General features: G+C 38.0%; 1 protein-coding gene across 3 annotated transcripts in view; it reads right to left on the bottom strand.

Annotated features, from left to right (window-relative positions):
- The window catches only part of LOC101639157 (activating transcription factor 7 interacting protein), a 115,778-nt gene that overhangs the window by 87,454 nt on the left and 7,147 nt on the right, over positions 1-21,177 (bottom strand). Inside the window, exon 1 of one of the 3 annotated variants that reach the window (XM_045288389.1) lies at positions 7,934-8,132. The exons of 1 other annotated variant lie outside the window; for it this stretch is intronic. In XM_045288389.1, the coding sequence (XP_045144324.1) occupies positions 7,934-7,950 (17 nt within the window). In that variant the 5' untranslated portion in view covers positions 7,951-8,132. Of the gene's footprint in view, positions 1-7,933; positions 8,133-21,177 lie in introns of those variants that run through there. One more of the 3 variants, XM_045288388.1, reaches the window with a different exon arrangement.

Raw genomic sequence — 21,177 nt, 5'->3', positions numbered from 1 at the left:
GATCACGAGGTGTCAAAGGGATCAGGTATCAGGCATCACCAGAACAAAAAAATCTTATAGTGAATAAGGCGGGGAGTACAGGAGGAGTGGAAAGGCAAAGCCCATTTGTAGGTCACTGGACATCCCCTTACAGAAGGGTCTCGGGGAGTAGATGAGCCAGTCAGGGTGCATTGTATCAATGATGAAACGTACAACTTTCCTCTCGGTCCTAAATGCTTCCTCCCCACCCACTATTCTACCTTACAAATCTGGCTAGACCAGAGGATGTACACTGGTACAGATAGGAACTGGAAACACAGGGAATCCAGGGAGAATGATACCTTCAGGACCAGTGGTGAGAGTGGCGGTACCAAGGAGGGTGGAGGGAGGGTCGGTTGGAAAGGAGGAAGTGATTACAAGGACCTACATATAACCTCCTCCCTAGGGGAGGGACAACAGAGAAGTGGGTGAAGGGAGATGTCAGACAGTACAAGATATGACAAAATAATAACTTATAATTATCAAAGGTTCATGAAGGAGTGGGGAGAGGGGAGGAAGGGGTAAAACTGAGGACCTGATGCCAGGGGCTTAAGTGCACAGCAAATGTTTTGAGAATGATGAGGGCAATGAATGTACAAATGTGCTTTACACAATTGATGTATGTATGGATTGTGATAAGAGTTATATGAGGCCCCAATAAAATGATTTAAAAAAAGAAAAGAAATGCAGACCTAGCAAAGGGGACGTCCAGTTTTATGTGTAACCTGACAACTTTAAAAGATAACAACTAGAAACACTAAGTGTGAGCAACAGAACAATAAAGGAAACAGAGCAAAGAAGTCACCAGGGAATACTAAAAGTAGACTTTGGACCCGTGGCATGGCACTGTAACAGACTCAACCAGAAAACACTTCTAAAGGTCAACAAAGAGACCTTGAACTACTTAGAGGCTTTCCCCCCCTTTTTTTGTCATTGGGGTTCTTTTTTTGGTTTTTTGCTTTCTTTTGTTGCTTTGTTTTACTCTGTCTTGTTTTTTGTGCATATTGTTATCGCTGCAGGTCTATCTAGATAAGGTAAGCAAGATAAACAATCTAGAGGAGAAAACAAGGGGACCTACGGGTGGTGGTGGGGAAATGGGAGAGGGGGAGGCGGGGGAAAGTAAGTGAGTGTTAACAAACCCAGGGACAAGGGAACAACTGACCCAAAATTGATGGCGAGGAGGGTGTAGGCGGCCTGGTAGGGCTTGATCAAGGGCAATGCAACCAAGAGGAATTACTGAAATGCAAATAAAGGTGAACATATACATGGGACAAAAAGAAAGTAAAAGGGAAATAGGGAAAGGAACTAGGAGGCAAAGGTCATTTAGAGAGGTCTAAATAGAGGCATGTACAAATGTAAATATATTTATATTGGTGAAGGGGAATTAGATCTATGTGCATATATTTATAGATTTAGTATTAAGGTAGCAGATGGACATTTGGGTCTCTACTCAAGTACTCCCTCAATGCAAAAACACTTCATTCTATTAAACTGGCATTTCATGATGTTCACCTTCCCAACACGATCTCTGAAGACAAAGCAGGTGCATAAGCAAATGTGGTGAAGAAAGCTGATGGTGGTGCCTGGCTATCGAAAGATATGCATCTGGGGTCTTAAAGGCTTGAAGATAAATAACCAGCCATCTAGCTGTGAAGCAACAAAGCCTACATGGAAGAAGCATACCAGTCTGTGTGATCACGAGGCGTAGATGGGATCAGGTATCAGGCATCAAAGAACAAAAAAATCGTATCATTGTGAATGAGGGGGAGTGCACAGTAGAGGCCCAAAGTCCATCTGTAGGCAACTGGACATCCCCTTACAGAAGGTTCGTGGGGAAGAGAAGAGCCAATCAAGGTGCAGTATTGCACCAATGAAATATACAACTTTTCTCTAGTTCTTTAATGCTTCCTCTCCCCCACTATCATGATCTCAATTCTAACTTACAAATCTGGCTAGACCAGAGGATGTACACTGGTACAGATCAGAATTGGAAACACAGGGAATACAGGACAGATGAACCCCTCAGGGCCAATAATGAGAATAAAGATACCAGGAGGGGAAGGGGAAGGTGGGGGAGAATGGGGAAACCCATCACAATGATCTACATATAACCCCCTCCCTTTGGGACTGACAACAGAGGAGTGGGTGAAGGGAGACATCGAACTGTGCAAGATATGACAAAATAAGAATAATTTATAAATTATAAATTATCAAGGGTTCATGAGGGAGAGAGGGAAGGAGGGAGAAAAGGAGGGGGAAATAATGAGAAAATGATACCAAGGGCTCAAGTAGAAAGAAAATGTTTTGAGAAAAATGATGGCAACAAAGGTACAAATGTGCTTGACACAATGGGTGTATGTGTGGATTGTATTAAGAGTTGTATGAGCCCCCAATAAAATTATTTAAAAAAAAAAAAAAAGAACTAGAAAATGGGGCGATACTTGAACAACATAAAAACCTGACTGTTGGCTGAGCTGATGGCCACTCTAGAACTATGTTGTTCTTAATATTCTCAATTATACAGATATATAAAAATACTCTAGGCCTTGGATTCAAGTACCATTTTAGAGAAGTTATTTTCTCACAGTATATTTATTAGGCTCAGCCAAACCACTGAAACCTTTTTCTGATTTTTCTAATGCTGTATCTAGTACCCAGCTACGACAAAGGAAGCTTAATTTAGGTTAACAGAATAGTGCTCTGAGGGACAAAGAACTTAGTTTTTTACCCCAACTAAAATACCCTTTCAAGGAATGCTGATGCCAATGCAGATTAGGCATTGGGCTGCTAGCCACAAAGTTAGTGGTTCAAACCCCACAAGCTTCTCTGTGGGGAAAAACTAAAATTGTCTCTTCCCATAAACCTTTCTAAGTCTCAGACTTAGGTGATGGCAGTGGGTATGCTGGCCTTTATCCTTGGCTCTGGAAAAATAACCCTTGGAGTAGTTGGGAGTGGCACAGTAGGTGAAATGCTAAACTGTTAACCACAGGCCAGTAGGGATCAAACTCACTGACTACTCATTGGATAAAGATGAGGCGATCTACTTCCATCAAGATTTAAGAGTTAGGAAAACCTATGGGGCAGGTCTACTGTCAAATTGGGTCAACAGGAGTTGGTAGCAACTCAACAGCACCAAGTTGTACAGAAATAGCCTAGAACATGAAGGTTCAAAGAGCTTCCTAGCTGCTATGACTACATGCCATCCAGAGAACAGCATTTTCCTAAGGACATGGAAGCTCTTATGTTGGGAACCCTCTTAGATTTTGTCCTATGCTCCTCTTTGTATCTTTTTTGCCTATAGTAAACCTGCAGTTTTAAGCATGATATACTCTGTGAATTCTGAGAGTTGTTCCAGTGAATTTTCAAACCCAGTCATAATATGCATCAGAAGGTTAGAAAGTTGAGGTGTTATACAGTGTCTTCAAAATTTGCAACTGACGTCTACCTATTTGGCAGTCTGAGGGATAGTGTCCTTTTAACTTCTGAGTTCTGACTTAGCTCCAAGTAGCCAGAGTCAAAAAAAGAATATGTGCCACTGAGGGTAGGGGTAGGAAGTGAGGGAAAGACAGAGGAGAAGGGTAATGAGAATTTTTAAATGGGCATGTGAGAGCGGAATCAATGTCTATCTACATTTCGGGAATTGAATTCACGCTGATCCGTATGGCACAGACCCAATAGTAACATCACTACAGATTTATAACATCACTAAAGGATATAATAGGCTAGTACTTTTTTGCTTCTTAAACATCACCTGTGTGGGAAATTTCTCACACTTTTTTTTAAAGATATACCATTCTGTGATCCAATTATACTTGACAAAGTAAATGGCATTGAAAAAAATAACTGAAAGGCATTCAAATATTCCTGGAAAGATTTGTAGGATATTTCATAGTATTATTCACAAAGATATAAATTGATTCTCAGTACATGCCTACAAAATAGAATTTCCTATTTTAAAAATTATGAATCAGAAAATAGAATGAGTTGGGTTATATGTGAAAAAGATGGTCACTAGATTCAAATTCATGATTCAATAGTCCTTTCACCATCCTAGTACTTCCATTAGATTCGTATGCTAATGAAATGGCTTATGTAAAAGACTATTACACAGGATAAACAATTGAGAACATCCAAGGAAGTGACCAAAACAATGTCATAAACTCATATTAAGCTTCCAAATTTATTATGATCTCAGTGTTCTAGCATAACTCGAAAACTACTACCCATCTCAAAAATAATCCCAGAGGTCCACTTCATACTTGCAGTTGTGAAATGCAACATGGCACTACAACCATGAACAATAATACTCTTTTTAATAGTAAGATGCATGTAGTAATCACTGGTGAAGTATCAAATGAGGAAGGAAATTTGTCTCAAGAACAGAAGACAGGAAGGTAGAAAATTTCCCAGAGGTCCTTATCTGAAGATATCACTAATTTCAATCAAGTCAATTTTTCTCCTGCAGTGAGAATGCCAAATCAAGGAGTTGGCTTATGCTATATGCAATTCTAATAATCTTAGTAGCCAGAGTTCTAAAATAAGGGACTAGATGCTGACAAATATGATGATTACCATATAGTAACTCATTTAAAAATTTTAATACCATCCAAACAGCCTCGTTGTTCTCATTCTATTCAATATACTTATAAGCAAATATTATAGAATTTAAACTAATAAAATTATATTTTCTGAGCTGTTGATGGATTCACGCCACATGCCAATGAATTCTCTCCAATTCATGGCAACCTTATATATAACAGAACAAAACACTCCCCCTGCCTGTGACCTCTCTATGACCTTTCATATGTTTGGGCCCATTCTTGTGGCTATTATGCCAACTCATATCACGGAAGGTAACCCTAAACTTTTGCCGAACACAATGTTATTACCACATTTCACCCTTTTAGATTTTCAGATCACATAGAACAATTAATTTGAGAAACATGTTTTAAACATTAGAATCCCCGCCTCCCTGACAGTACTTTGTTCATACCGAGAACAATGAGAGAACCCTGATTAAGGACAGCACTTTCTCAATCCCATGTCTTACTTACTCTACGGTAGAATTCTATTGAAAGAAATGAAGGATGGAATTCTTTGCCCATCTTCAATTTTTTTATGGGCAAGTTCAAATGATTGTAGTATACCACAGAAGCTATTTAAGCTTTCTAATCCATTAAGTTATAAGAGTGAAATAAGTGATAAAACTATTTATGGAACAGAAATAGTATTTTTATGCCAATAAATAAATGATTAAATTTTAAAAAAACAATATGGGCATAATCTGTTAAACCAGAAGTTAAGCAAATCAAAGCTTGTGTGAACATAATATACAGGCTCAAAAACCTCACTGCCATTGAATCAACGGTACACAGGCAGTACCCATAAAATCTGTAGTCATATCCCTATAAAGCCTGTTATATTAAAACCTGAGGGGATCCACATGAAAGCTGCTTTCACTGGATACAGGAGGCCAGCCTGGCCAGATGTGCAGCTGGGATGGGCAAAGAATGTGCTGGCAGTCAGATTGGTACTTTGCACATTGTCTGGGCAGGGAGAGGTGTATAGAGAAGTAGCCCAGGGGACCAGGTCAGGCACCTAGCTGACAAAGGTGGCCCTGGCTGCCACGGACTTATTAGTACATCACTTCCTTATCGTGTCAGGATACCACTGCCTGGAGCCCACAAGCACCCTAGACCCAGTCAACACTGCCAACACACAGACACATAAAAGCCACAGCAGGCGCTACCCTGTACTAGTGAACATGCATGGTTGCTGGGTAAACAAATCAAGCTAGGAGAGGGGGAAGAAAAGAAATGGATGGCTTACGCCCAACGCTGCTCCTCTAAGGCAGGGATGGGGAACTTCCAGTCCGCTGACCTTAAGGCCTACAAAATCATCAGTACCAGCTAACATCACATGCCTTCCTCCCAAAGAGAGGCAGTTACAGCCATCGCATTTGAGATGAGTCAATTAAATGTTTGACCAAATATAGAAGGCTAATTTTTATGAAGTTGGTAACTTTGTATGGCCCTTGGATAATATTAAAAATATCTAAATGAACTTGGCAGGAAAAAAGTTTCCCCATCCCTGCTCTAAGGGGTTAGGGTCTTTAATACCATCTGGAGGAAATAATAACCAAACTATGGGGAAAATAATAGACTTAAAAAAATAAAAAACAAATGGATGGATGTATAGATTATGATAAGAATTTTACGAGTTCCCAATAAAATGATTTAAAAAGTAAAAAACTATGGACCTACCAACATATTATCCAAACAGACACTAAGTGATGCATACCTATCTATAGTTTGTAAAACAAAAGCAAACCTTAATAACAATTAATAAACACAAATTTGCATTAAGGTAATAATTTTAAAGGGTAAACAATGCTAGCCAAAAGACTGAAGGCTCAAGTCCACATAAAGGTCCCTCAGAAGAAAGGCCTGGCAATCTAAGTCCAAACAATGAGTCATTGAAAATCTTATGGAGCCAGTTCTAGTCTGACACACATGAAATCACCATGAGGTAGCACTGACAGTAGGGTTTGGGTTCATTAAAATAAAAAAGAACATAAAGAATCTATGTTCTACAGTACCTTAACTGAACTCCCCAGTATCTCAGCATTTGGGGTTCTACAAATGAAAGAACTCAATTCTGACATTCATGTGAATTTCAGTATTTGTTTATATCAAAGCAATATTCTATTACATATACTTGCAATAAATAACTATTATAAATTTAACATTATAAATGAACAATAAAATATCACATTTATCTCCCTTTTACATCTTTCAGATATAATTACATAAGAACTTGCAATAAGTTGCTGCATTAAAAAACTCAAACATACTGTTCTGTGCTGTATTAGTTGGAGATATAGTCATAATACTTCACTAACAAATTCATGGAAGTGTATTATCCACTTAAAATTTTTTTAATTAATGAGTACTGCAATTTAAGCATTAAAATTTTTAAAATAGCTTCTGCTCTCTAGAATATTAGCTTCATTCTCATCTTTCTGAGTAATTGGAATTACAATATCTCAATAAACATCTCTAATCCAGGACAATGTAAGAAGGCTTTTGGAAAGTCGTGAACCTAAATTCATTACATTTTTGAGCAATATAACTATTGAAAATGCAAATTTCACTAAAACTGAAACGGACATGCACAATTAATATAATTTAAGTAGCTAAAACAATTCAGCTCTATGTTTTCATATTAGAATGTATTAAAAAAAAAAAGCGTTGCCCGGGCCTAGAATATAAGAATTTTTTCCAAATTTAAAACCTGAATCTGAATGCTAATCTAAGCAAAATGTAATTAGAATGAAAAATTAAGTACCAATAAAATTGTGAGAGCTGGAGGGCCAAGATAGATAGCATATCCCCCCCCAAAAAAAGGTCTTAAAGCATTTTAAAATTTTCTTTCATCAACTATGACTTACAACCAGAGTAAACATTTCCCCCCCAAAATCATCAAATACCTTCAAACAAAAATAACATTACAATCCATAAAAAGAAAAAGTAAAATACCTCTTCCTGCAAAAAAGGGTTTATGATTTTTTTCTAAAAAAACATATTCAAACATTGTATTATTTTTAATTTTTACAAATAATTACCAAACAAACTAAAATATTCAACACAAAAATAAGTTAATTAAGTCCAGAAGGGTATTAGTGTGGTAATCAAATGTTCTGGCAATGAGACAACATAAGATGGTGAGAAATTACAGGAATTTAACCTTTGACCTCACCATCCTATGTCCTGTATTCATAATAGAAGCTTAAAGGTTCTATCAGCAAACATTTATTTCAACTTCTTAAAATAAAACCTCCAAGTTTGCCTTCCAAAATAAACTCAGATGTTTTTAAAGTCAACTATTTAAAGATAAAAAGTAATTTAGTTCTTACCTCTGGTCCTGATGCATGTGACAAGTCTCCTTATTGGCATACCTGCTGGCTAAGCAGCTACAAAGACTAGGTCAGCAGCCATTTTGAGACAGCTGCACTGTCTCAGTTGCACTAAAGTGTAATTAAGATGGCTGCAATGTGCACTCAAGAACTCACACAGTGAAAACTAAGCTAATGTATCAAACAAAGCCCCTCCCACTTTGTCAGCCTGCAGGAAACAGAGCTCTCAGACAACAGCTAATGCATATACTGCAACAAACAGTGCAGCTATTCAGGATACAGAAAAAGAAAAGAGAAGGCAGCAAGCCAGTTTGTAACATAATGCCTGTGAATCCCGACTTGCAATACAGACTTTGGGCACATCCAGATCCCAGACAGCTCGAAATCCACGCCACATATTAGCAGTTACAGAGATAGAGCCAAATCACACAGAGCAAACAGTAGGGAATTTGCTTGAAAGAAAACCCTTATTTCAGTCCAGAAAAGAGTCAAAGTCAAATTCTGCTCAAGGTCTTCCCCCCTACCTTTTATAAGTACTTTAATCACTAAATGACTGTCAATTTTGTAATTTCTGGTATATTAAATTTTTTTAAATCCTAGTAGTCATTTAATCAAGTTAATTTCAATTATAGAAAGTAAAACATTTCTCCCACAGAATTTCAGCCCAACAGACTCAAATCTAACAGGATGGTTAAAGCATTCGTAAGTGTGACATCTTGACAATTATTTTAAATAACCATTGAGGAGGGGCAGGGATCATTAGAGCTAAGATGGCAACAAAGCCAAATTTGAGCCACTCATCAAAAAACAAAACTATTTCGTTTCCAGTAGTGCAGATGGTCAGAGACATTCCCACATGAAACATTTGGTCCCAGGAAGGACAAATTCCAGTTCATACCACCCCACATACCATTTCCATACGAGTTAAAAAGTAAAGTAATAATACGGACACCTTTAGAAAAAGTAGTAGAGAACATGAAATGGTAAAATTCGGTCCGACATTAAGTATATAAAGACAAGTTTTAGAGATCCCAGTGTGTTGGCTGTACCATAGCCATCAGGAGAAGGGGGAGGCAAAGCACACAAAGAATTGCTTGATTTGCTCACAGTGCCCTGAGAATCTTTTCTTCTGCAGTCCATGATCTGCCTTCTTAAAACTTCCGAGCCCTGTGCTACTTTGTTTCTATTAGGTGTACTTATTAAAATTATTTAAGGGTACAGGGCATTGATAAAGGCATAACTAAAAGTCGATAACCACAGGAGTTGGACACATGGGATTTACTAATTCACTCTACTTCTGTATTTTAAATGAGGCAAACTGGAATGGATATATATATATATATACCAAGACCAAACTCACTGCCGTCGAGTCAATATTGACTCAAAGCAACACTATAGGACAAGGCAAACTGCCCCTGTGAGTTTCCAAAACTGTTAACTGTTTATAGGTGTAGAAAACCCTGTCTTTCTCCCTCCCTTGGAGCAGCTGTATTTCGAACTGCCAACCTTGTGGCATAACTACAAGTTTCTTAAATACTGTTGCATTTAAAAAAAAAAGCACACTAATTTAATTCCCTGTGATAAAGTGTCTGAGGGCAGCTTCAAATGAAACTCTATACATTAATAGGGAACCAATGGTAAACTAGAAAGGAGTGCAACAGAAAAGACAACGAATTACTATGAGCAATAGAATCTGAGTAAGGTAAAGGAAGAGTGTCTGGGGGGGTGGGGGTACCGGGGCTGACACACAACCAACCAAAAAATTTGGAGCTGCCTGAACAGCTCTGTCCTTCAAGAAGCAGATTCCACAAAGATTTAAGTTATGTAACACATCCTCACCCCCACCCCCAAGGCCTCCTGCCCCACCCCAAAAATCTCTCATAAAACCTCCCTTATTTTGCCAAATCCTTTCCATTGTAAATTCAGATTACTTCTTCCCTGGTCTCAAAACTTTCCTAAACAAGCTGCTGGCTTACCACAGAGTAGCAATGAGTCTGCACTGACTGGGTATCAGTGAGTTGTTTGTTTTGAGCTAATGTAGACTTCCGAAGAAGCAGCTATCTAAATTCCATCATTAACCAATCCTCTTCTAACTACCCCAATCATCTATCTTACTATCAATTCTCTGCAATGAGTCAAATCAATAAATACATTGTCTTACCCTAGGGAAAAGGAGTAGAGCAGTAGGTTGATAGGGATTAAGTCTTAGGTTTTATATACATTATGTACAGTAAAAAAAAGGAGTCAGAGCTGAAATAAAATCCCACGTCACACTCAGCCTTATCCACATTATTTCTATTTCTGTACCTGTTGGAAAGAGTTTAGAAAGATGAAATGGTTATAGACCATTACTCAGACAGCTAATACCACTGCCATGAACACCACTGCTTAAGTTTTCAACGTCGTTAATTTTTATGTGCCTTTGCTCATGCTTTACCCTATTTCCCAAAGATCCTACCCTAGTTCAGCCATTTGTATCCTTCAACTTAAATCATCTAATCATTGACAATCCTTTCCTTAGTCTTTCTTACTTAGGAGATACAATTTCTCCCTCAAGATTTTTATGCATACCATTATACTCACATTTCATTATTTATATCCTTTTATATATATATCTTTTTTATCATTGCTTAAAATGAAAGAAATCAATCTCACCTGCCATTATCTTAAATACTGTGAAATACAAAATTTACTGATTTTCTCAATAGATGGTGAGTTAAAAGTTAATTTTAACGTTTTCATTCTATCACAAACATCTTACATTTCTACATCTTTAAGAATGTTTATTTTAGGTCTTCAACTTATACTTTCTACAAAAAATAATCACTCAACTATAGGGTTCCAGGTAGCTGAGTTGTCTACAGAAACAAAACCAGCAAAAATGTACGTGCATAAAGAACTTTATATAAATAAATAATTTTGTATCAAGAAGGCATCCAAGCCCAGTCCAACTCAAGTCCATGGGTCCAATGATAGTCAGGGCCTCTTTAGACTTACATAACCAAAGGCCAATGATACAGGAGCAGAATGCACGGAGATCACAAGTGGACAGTTCAGTGAATCCAATATTGTGGAAACATAGCAAGGCACCAACATCTCAGAGGTTAGCTCCCAGGATCAGCAGTCCACACCGGGCTGCCCCATGGAGGCAGACAAAGTCCCAACAAGGATGAAGGTGAAGGGTGAGAGAGAAGGGAAGTTTTCACTGTTTCTCTTACAGAAAAGACCCCTCCCCTCCTGCCCACCCCCAAAGAGGATCAGGCTGTGATCCTATTGATAGGTTAGACTCCACCCCTACACTTTGACACGGATGCAAGTTGACACAAAATCTAACTGCCATCCCTGCCACCACTAAACTCTTTTGCGCTTTAGAATCCAAGCTAGGAAAATACCTTTTGTAAAGAATTTTTCAGTTTACAAAGTGTTTTACCATAGAGGTGCTTGGCTTCTAACTGGTGGTTCAAACTCACCCCCAGGCTCAACAGGAGAAGTGCATGGTACTATCCCCCATAAAGATTACAACTTCGAAAACTTGATAGGGTGGTTCTATTTTGTCACACAGGGTTGCTATGAGTCAGAATCTACTCAATGGCACCTAAAACTACCACTTCCACTAGAGGAGCTATTATGGGTCTGAGTTGAGTCCATAGTAAATATTAAAAGATAAGGAATCTACTTTGAAATGTTACTATATTCTAAGAAAGAACATAATTTATTGTACAATCTCATACATTATCTTACAAACTTGTTTTAGATAGGATCATGTGTACTGATCCATTTCTTTGTAAACCATACATACTTGGAAGCAATTTCTGATGTTAGGCAAATCTTTCACATGATTACCCACTATTTTTCTCTAATTAAAAACTAGCACTTCTCAGTTTTTATTTTCTTCAATTTCACTCTTAAAATGAAGACAAAACAAACAGTACAACTGATCTAATGCCACATTTTTACCAACAGAAAATCTAACTATTTGCCAGGAGGCCCATAAGTAGTAATGAGGGGGGAAAAAAAAACCTGAATGGAATTAAGTCTAGCCAACTACTATAGATAGATACAGATATATAGAAAATGACATATGAAAATTATTGAAAATCCCATAAAAGCACAATAAAATGTTTTACTGTGTTTGACAAATATATCCATTATCAAGATATATATCTTTAAAAAGAATAGGCATGTCAATAGGATATCAAGATTAGTGTTTCCCAAAGTGGGTGGTACCACCATCTCGTGTGGGGGGGGGCGGGGAACACGGGGGACACTAGAATAATCCCAGGGTGAGGGGGCAAAGGCATTCAAAAGAGTTCAAAAGCAGATACCTCCATTTTGTCCTGGGTTATATGAGCCATAGTACAATAGCATTTAATTACCAGGGGTGCTGAGTAATGTTTTTCCCCTACAAGGAAGATGGTAGGCCAAATAAGGTTGGGAACCTATGGTCAAAATAGCAAATTTACAACTCCAACCTTCACTCCATCTTTAAAGTTCACAAAAACTACTTTAAAGGCATAAATCCATTTAAGACACAAATTCTCAATAATAGAAAGAAAAGCGGTAATAGCTATAACTATTTTCAAAGTAAGCAAGACCAGGGATGCCTAACTTGGTCAACAAATCTCCAAATTCCAAGATGTAGTGGGGACAAATTAAGAATGGTGCTGTTTTACACTGCAGAACCCTGAAGACAGGACTAAAAGAGCCCTGAAAAAATGGGAGTGTAAGTGACACAGAGTAAGATGATGAAGCTCTAAAATGGAATAGCGAACACTGTTTGAGAGGTAGTAAGATACCCTAAATGTCCTCTACAAAAGCATTCAATTGAGTAACTACTGTCTCCAACCCTAGTCTGAAAATAGTAGCCATAGTTAAAAATGTAAGTACCATACCAAAAGGGAAGCACTGACAGCTGACTCGATTCCAGTCTAATCTCCCATAATGCTGCAGTCAGACTCTTATTTTCCCCATGTATGAAATAGAAAGACTTTTCTCTGGGAGTATCTCATTAGCCACCAAAAAAGAAAATAAATAAAACTTCAAAGGATTTACTGGCATTCCCCCAAAACGGTCTGCCCAGAACATCTTACTATGAAAATAACCTGACAAATTCAGAAACTTCATCTTGTTAGTCTCTCACATCACATTATACAGTCAAAGAAATGGAAAGCATAGGTGAAATCTCTACCACAGAAAATAAAGATGCAAATTAGAAGGGGGAGACTATGGAAGAACTTTTTAAAATAAAATCATTAATATTCATGAATAAGAAAAACAGTCACCTTCCTAACTCAAGTATGGGAAACTATAGGCAAAGGGTACTCAGAGCATAGAAATTACCGTATATACTCGACTATAAGATGACTCAAATATCAGCCAAAATACCTAATTTTACCACCAAAAAAACGCATTTAAAATGTGCTCAGAAACTCGGCTTGTACTTAAATATATATGGTAATAACACAATAGGAAAAATCAACAGGACTACATAATACTTTACAAATCTTGCTGATTTATAAGTTGTAAACAAAGTTGTAAGTAAACAGAAAAATTATGTAACAAAATTACAGATGATCCCTCCAAAATTCTAACTGGAATGACAGAATGACATGAATGAAAAGACATCACCAATGAAATAATGTAGGGACTTTCCAGAGCTGAAGTACACGAGTTGCCCAAGCTAAAGAGACTAATGAACAACCAGTAAGCAGTATAAAACAGACCCACACTAAAGCACGGCATTGCAGTGAAATTTCAAAACATACAAGTTGCCACTGAAGGCGAATCAGAAATAGGAATGGCTTCAAATATCTTAAGCCTAAAAACAGATGCAAAAAGTTAAGAGAGTAATGACTTTAAAATCCTGAACAAATATTTCCATTCTAGAATTCTATACCCAGCCAAACTATTAGTCAAGCATTTCAAAATAGAGAATAACATTTTCCAAACATAGATTGGTCTCAAAAAATATTTCACATATATCCTTTATCAGAAAACTACTAAAGGTTTCCCTGTTTCTTACAGCAGCTTGAGACATAGGAAACAAGTCTCTACACCCCTACACAAAAAGACAAAGGAAAATCCATAGGAAAGTGAGTAAAATTCTAAAGATAACATCTATGCCCCAAATATACAGATCACCATGTCAAATTAGACTCAAGAAATGAAGTCAGTAAAGATCCTTCCTACTTCTGCACTTCAGAACAAAGTATAGAGATCAGGAATTAAATCTACTGAAATAAACATCCAGAGAAACTTAGTACAGTATGTTCCAAATATCTATTACACCTACCCCTCACTTATTATTTCATTATCTGACATTTCACATTTATGACAATAGTTTAAAAAGCTACTACTCTCCAAAAATTCTGAACACTAGCAACATACGTCTGTCAGCGCCACCACCTAAGTCCCTGACCGGATCCTTTACTGTCAAACCCTGTGTGGGAATAGAAAGGAAGCTATTGCACAATGTTACATGTGTGCACAATATTTCACTTTCCAGGGAGCGGGGGTGTTCTCCCTGAGATGCTAGGTATCAGACTGGTGGACATGGGGACCCGAGTGGGGCCAGCAGAGATAGGACACAACCCGGGGTGGTCCTGGGTAGACAGAAGTGGCTGAGACCAGAGCAGTGGAATTTAGTGTCCTGACAATGGATTGTCCTCAGTGTGGAGGAGAAAGTGGAACCACAGATCTTCCAGCACTGAAGGAAATAATGACATGTTGGGTTATGGCCAAAAGGAACCCTGAGAACAAGGCACTCAGGTGACTGAGTTTTCTGGTTTTTCCTTTAAGATGTTTGTTTAAATGAATCAAGTGTTGGTTCCCAATGAACTATGATAAACTCCTGACAACCCTAAAGTTAAAAAAAAACAAAAAACTTTCTTATGAAAATTTCTATTGTTAACTTTGTCGACTTTTTCCCTCCAAATCCAGTGACACTAAAGCCATAATAATAGCGGAAGAATTCATATCATTTACCTAGAGAAGATGTATTACTATACAGCTGTTTAGAAACTTGATAATCTTGATATATTCTTAATATATCAAGACTATAAGGAACCCTGAAAAGCCCTGGTAGTGTAGTGGTCACCTAGAGCTGCTAACACATAATCAACAGTTCAAAACCACCAGCCACTCCATGGGCAAAAGACAGGACTTACCACTACTGTACAGAATTACAGTCTTGGAAACTCCCAGGAGCAATGAATTGGAAGTAGCACCATGGCAGTAAGTTTATAAGGAACACAAGGTTGGACATCCAAACTCACCACAGGAGAAAGAGATTATCTGCTCCTATATAGGTTTACAGCCTCAGAAGTACTACATAGATAGGGGTGCTATGAGTCAGAATCAATTAGATTGACAGTGAGGGTGGGGGAGGCACTTGTATAGTATTATGTCTTCAGACTGTTATATCTGAAGTTCTTAGAAAATAAGCCTAGTCATGTTTAAAGATAGCTTTGTCTAAAATTGTTTTTGTTTTTAAATGAGCTTTCTTTGACTTTCATAATTAGTTCTCATGAAGCCTTTCGTCTTTTAAAAATTATTATTATAAGTTAACCACAGATATCTTAAGTTATGAATATTGTCAAGAATATTCTTTACAGTTAAAGATTTTACTGACCAAAACTTAGAATCCTAAAATCAGTCTACCACTATTGGAAAAATACATCACTTAAAAAACTCGCTAGAAAGAACATCATTGGAAGGGGCCATATCCAGTGTTCCTTACTACTCAGTGTGCTGCCAAAGAAGGCCAACGCACTTCTGTTGACTTCGCAAACTAGCTAGCCCCAAAGTTGTATAAAATTCAATGAACTTTGATTTGTAGAGTACAATTGTAGTTATTCTTATTTTATTAGCTTAACTTCTAAGTTTGGGTCTTTTTTTCCTGGGTGGTTTATTTAACATAAATGTCAACACTTAGGTTTCATATCTTCTAAGGGTCCCTGGTGGCACAGTAGATTCAACATTGGGCTGAAATTTCCACCAGGCTGCCTGCTCCCATAGAGATTTGTAATCTAAGAAAATCTAAGTGGCAGTACAACTCTCTGCTATAGGGCCACTGAGTCAGAACGGAATCAATTGTAGCAGGTTTGGTTAATCCAATCAATAGCGAGTCCCAGCAATTTGACTGAATGTAGGTTTTGTCATCCCTTACCCAATCTGAAGATGAAAATTCAGCTCTGTTACCATTCCCTTTATCAAACTGTAGTATTTTAACTATTAGATTATAGATTAACAATCCAGATAAGAGTGAGCAATTCTCCAAGTGTTTTTACCCTCGCATGGTGTGGTCCAACTTGAAAAATCCATCCTAACTTGTCAGCAACCATGGCTCAAATTGCAGATGATACTGTAGACAAAATGGCAGGTCACCAATAATCCATAGTTCCCCTAGCTAATAAAGGTGTACTAGATAATAGAAATGCTTTGGGTTTTATTTTAGCTCAACAAAGTGAAGTTCACACTAAGGTCATGCTCTGCTTGGATTAAATGCCACAGTGGAAAGAGATTAAAACACTAAGCAAATTTGCCAAAAGCGCCTCTAGTTAAATACAAGGGGGTACCCCATCCCCGCAAAAAAAAAAAAAAAATGCACACTGGAGTTCATTCCATGAGGTCAGACTTTCTGTTTAGAGCAGCTCTCAACCTCTGGGTCATGGCCACTTTAGGGGTCCAACGGCCCTTTCACAGGGGTCTCCTAAGACCATGGTCTTAAGAACCAAGACACCACTCCTCTATCCATCTCCAGGCAGGTCCGCCCACATGCAGGTACACCCACATAGGAGTACCTGGTGTGAAGACTGCTACCCATGATACACCATGCTTCAAGACAAAATTTCATTTATTTGTAAGTAGAAATAAATATTTCACAATAATTACATATTGTTTTGTGATGAATCATTATGCTTTATGTTCAATTTGTAATAAAAGTACATCCTGCCTATCAGATATTTACATTACGATTCATAACAGTAGCAAAATTACAGTTATGAAGTAGCAACGAAAATAATTTTATGGTTGGGGGTCACCACAACGTGAAGAACTGTATTAAAGGGTTTTGGCATTAGAAAGATTAAGAACCACGGATTTAAAAGATGGCATTAACAGTGTGTGACAAAAACGACCTGATTTGTGGCAGACAAGGGACTGGTTTTGCCACCACAACAATGCACCTGCTCAGTCATCTGTGCGCCAGTTTTGTGGCACAAAACAGCATGCCTCTCTTGCCCCACTCACCTTACTCACCTGACCCCACTCCATGTGACTTCTTTATGTTTCCACAAATGCAGAGGGGCATGAAAAGACAGTGATTTGACAATGTAGAAGAGGTGAAGAAAAAAATGAGGGAGGTGTTGTCAGTCATCCAAACAGATGAGTTTGAAAACTGTTTCCAAGAATGGAACCACAGATTTAACAAATGTATGAAATGCAATGGAGAGTACTTTGAAGGTGGTAAGATTGTTTTGTAAAAAATTTAAATACATAGCTTTGAGGGAAAATTCCGGGTTTTTTAGAGGGTGTCATGACCCTAAAGATGACAAGTGAAATGATTTGGGAGTCACATTAGATTTCCTCAGAGAATCCAACCCCGCTTCTGCCCAAGAATAATGCAGAAGTAAGACAAGTCACCTTCCTCCATCCTTCTTTATCCGGTATGAAAACCAATCATTCCTTCCATGGCACTCTTCTGCTCTGCTGGATTCAACAGAACTCACAGATAATACTCAGAATTTGATGGCTTATTAAATACTGGATTTCCATAGAGTTGATTCAGGCTGACAATTCTGTAGGACAGAATAGAACTGGTTCCCTAGGGTTTCTGAAACTGTAAGTCTTGATAGGAACAAAAAGCTTTATATTCTCCCATGGAGCAGTTCATGGGTTGAATTGCTGACGTTTCAGTCAACAGGCCAATGCTTAACTGACAGTGCCACTAAGGCTATCACAAATCAGGATCAGAAAACGTTAAGGATTCAATCCTTTTGTCTGAAACAGAGCTTCTCCATCATGTCTCTCTGGTCCTCACCCTCAGCCATGCCTCTCCCCTGTTCTATCTCATAGTCTGGACACAGGTCTCTACTACCTCATGTTCTTGGTGCTATGGCCTCTAGTATCTCTGCTGCCCCTGCAACTTCAGGCATGGGTCTTACATACATTCCACTGGCAGCTCTTCATTTTGACAGTCATAGGAACCCCTCCCTGCTTCTGGGATGGGCTCAACCATCTCACCTACATAAAAATACTCAACAGAATGGTAAAACTGACCAATTTCCAAGTTAAAAGTTTTCTACACCCTATTTGCATGCTCCCAACTAGGCAGAGGGTGGGAATTCAACGAGACGGTATATAGAAGAACCATAGAAATTTCACATTCACCACAATGACTCACCTTTTCTAGGCTATTTTTCTTGGTTACCCGATGGTATGGGTTCTTGGCTGCACTCATTATTACAAACTGCAATAATGTAATTACTGTATTATCATTATTACAAACTGAAATAATCACATTACTTGAAATAATCAAATAATTACTACATGTATAACTAAATATGCTATGAAATGCTTATCCCATCCATGTAAACCGACAACTCCTCTGCCTGTTCCCTACTATACTACTTAGGCACTACATTCCAGTTCCAATGGTCAACACTTGTATGAGAACTGTTCCTCTATTGCCAACTGTCTGCTCCCATAAACTCCAATACCAGCTCACCTTGAAGATGAGCCCTATTAATATGGCATTACAAAAAACTATTAATCGCATGGTGCCCAGTTACTGTACAAATAGTCTAAGGTCTTAAAAAAGCTTTCAAAAAAAGAGAGCAAGCAGTCATCTCAGGTTGATTTCATGCAAAAGAAAGGTTATTCATATATGAATTATGTTCTTCAGCCCCTGGTGCTGGCTTGATGAAAAACTCACCACCGAGTCAATTATAACTCACAGTGACTCGGAAAGACGGAGCACAACGCCCCTGTGGATTTCTTGGACTGTAAATCTTGATGGGAGTAAATTCTCCCATGGAATGGCTGATGATTTTGACCTGCTGACTGCAGTTAGCAGCCCAGAGCATAACCACTATGCCACCAAAGCTCCACCTGATGAAAAGGGGCAAGTATAATAGCAGACCTCAAAATAATGGTACTTAACAGCATGCAGCTAGTCTACCAAGGCGCCTAAGGAGATAGGAAAGCTGGTTGTCACATCTTTCTCCTACAAAGCAGCTGGTGGGTTCAAACCTCTGGCTTTTCTGTTAGCAACTGAGCACTCAACCACTGTGCCACCAGGGCTCCTTCCATGCACAAAGTTGCCTTTTAATATATAGGCATAACCAATTAACTGATTAATCAATTGACTAAAGCTAAAAAAGAAAAATTTATCAGGCAGTATTACTCAACATTTTATAGACCCAATCTTATTTAATCCTCAAACAACCCTATGAAAGTTACGTGGCATCTATTTTACAGACAGGATTAGTGGAAGACATTTATACCCAGTCCCCAAAACAAAACTTTTGTTCTTCCTACATCAATATTGCAGTATATTTAATTACATTATATGGCCATTTTAGCCACAGCTTCCATTTTGTGATATATTATAAATCTTAGCCCCTGTGGTTATTGTACCATTTGGGACGGAGTTGTTATGCTAATGAAGTATTAAGGTGGGATATATCTGAGATATATCTTACTTGAGAGTGTGACTCAAGTCACCATCACTAGTGTGATCTGCAGATTAGCAATCACCTTTGATATTTGTGTTAAAACAAAAACTAATTTCAGTAATCATGACGAAATTGGTTGATAGTAAAATGTGATGAAGAAATCAGGCAGTCCCCAGAAAGAATAACATCTGGAATTTTAAAGGCTTATCTTAAAACAAGCAGTCATCCAAGTGAAGTGTTAGCTAAGTCCAAGCAAAAGAAATGCACCAACCTGTATGAACAAAAGATTATTAATAATATAATCCATGATCAGACAGGGAAATTGTATTAGAGCTTAAATTCTGAGCACCTATTTGCAGAAAGCTGAGGACAACAGTGAAAACCCATAATGCATTTGCAGAGTTCCCAATTAGATTAAACCTCGACTGAATGAATTCCTTCTGATCATTAACTAGGGAGAAGAACAATCTTGCCTTCAGGCAGAGTGCACTGGAAAGTGAGAGGCCTCCACCTCTCTCCAGCCAACACATGGAGGGCAGTTTCCCTTTAGGGGCTTGTCTGGATATGCCATGACGGGCAGTACCGGGAGTCACATAGTCATGAACCATGCCCTTCGGTCATGCCCTGATTGCCTTGTTAGAAGGCACTGAATCACTTTTGGAAGCTCTTCATAATATCTAACATAATGTACATGTCCCAAATACGGTCTGCTTCTGCAGTCCCACCAGCAACTATGACATACTGATCTGCCATCCATCATGAATTTGTGAGTTTCCTTTGTCCTATGCCTCATTTCCTGTCCTAATGAATCCTTGGACACCATTTTGTCCTCCTGCTAATGATTTCCTTCTTTGGATCCTACATCTCTCGGGCTTGCTTCCACCTAACTGTAGATGGGAGGACACCTGAGAAAAAACTTTGAAAATTGACTTTTAAACTGTCTTGCGATTTCTAAAGAAATCTAAGAAAGCCCCTCCGCACCTGCCCACCCCCAAACAAAAGAGAGCCAAATGGGCAAGCATATTAAAAGAAAAACTCCACTAAATAGGTAATTTTTCTAAGTGCTCTAAGGAACTGTCGAACACTGTGAATGTCCAGAATTCCTTAATCCTGTTTTTTAACTACACATAAATCATTTTATAGGGGGATTTTCTAACATTCCATACATCAATTGTATCAATCACATTTGTACATATGTTGCCATACTTAATTCTATTGTTACAAAAGAATTTATATAACAAATATATCACTATTAATCAACACATATTTTCACATACTCAAAATACAGATTTCATGGAGAATGATAAAACTAGTAATTAAGCACTTTCATCAGACCTTATTGATGGACACACCAAGAGATCAAAAATCAACCTTGTTCTATTTACAGGTTTTTCTTTCTTTTAAAATTTCTTTTTCTTTTAATTAATTTATTCTTCTATGGGTCATTGGTTTTCTTTTTTGTTGTCATCGCTGTGTTCTCATTCGTCACCTATCTTGCTATGGCTTGATTTTTGGTGCATATTATTATCTCTGCAGATCTATCTAGATAAGATAGACTGGATGAATAGT

This window comes from Echinops telfairi, unplaced genomic scaffold (assembly GCF_000313985.2).
Source record: "Echinops telfairi isolate 266 unplaced genomic scaffold, ASM31398v2 ScPeMD7_21;HRSCAF=78, whole genome shotgun sequence".
In the NCBI taxonomy this organism is placed as follows: domain Eukaryota; kingdom Metazoa; phylum Chordata; class Mammalia; order Afrosoricida; family Tenrecidae; genus Echinops; species Echinops telfairi.
Note: the sequence above shows the minus strand (reverse complement) of the source record. Positions and strands in the feature narration are given on the sequence as shown.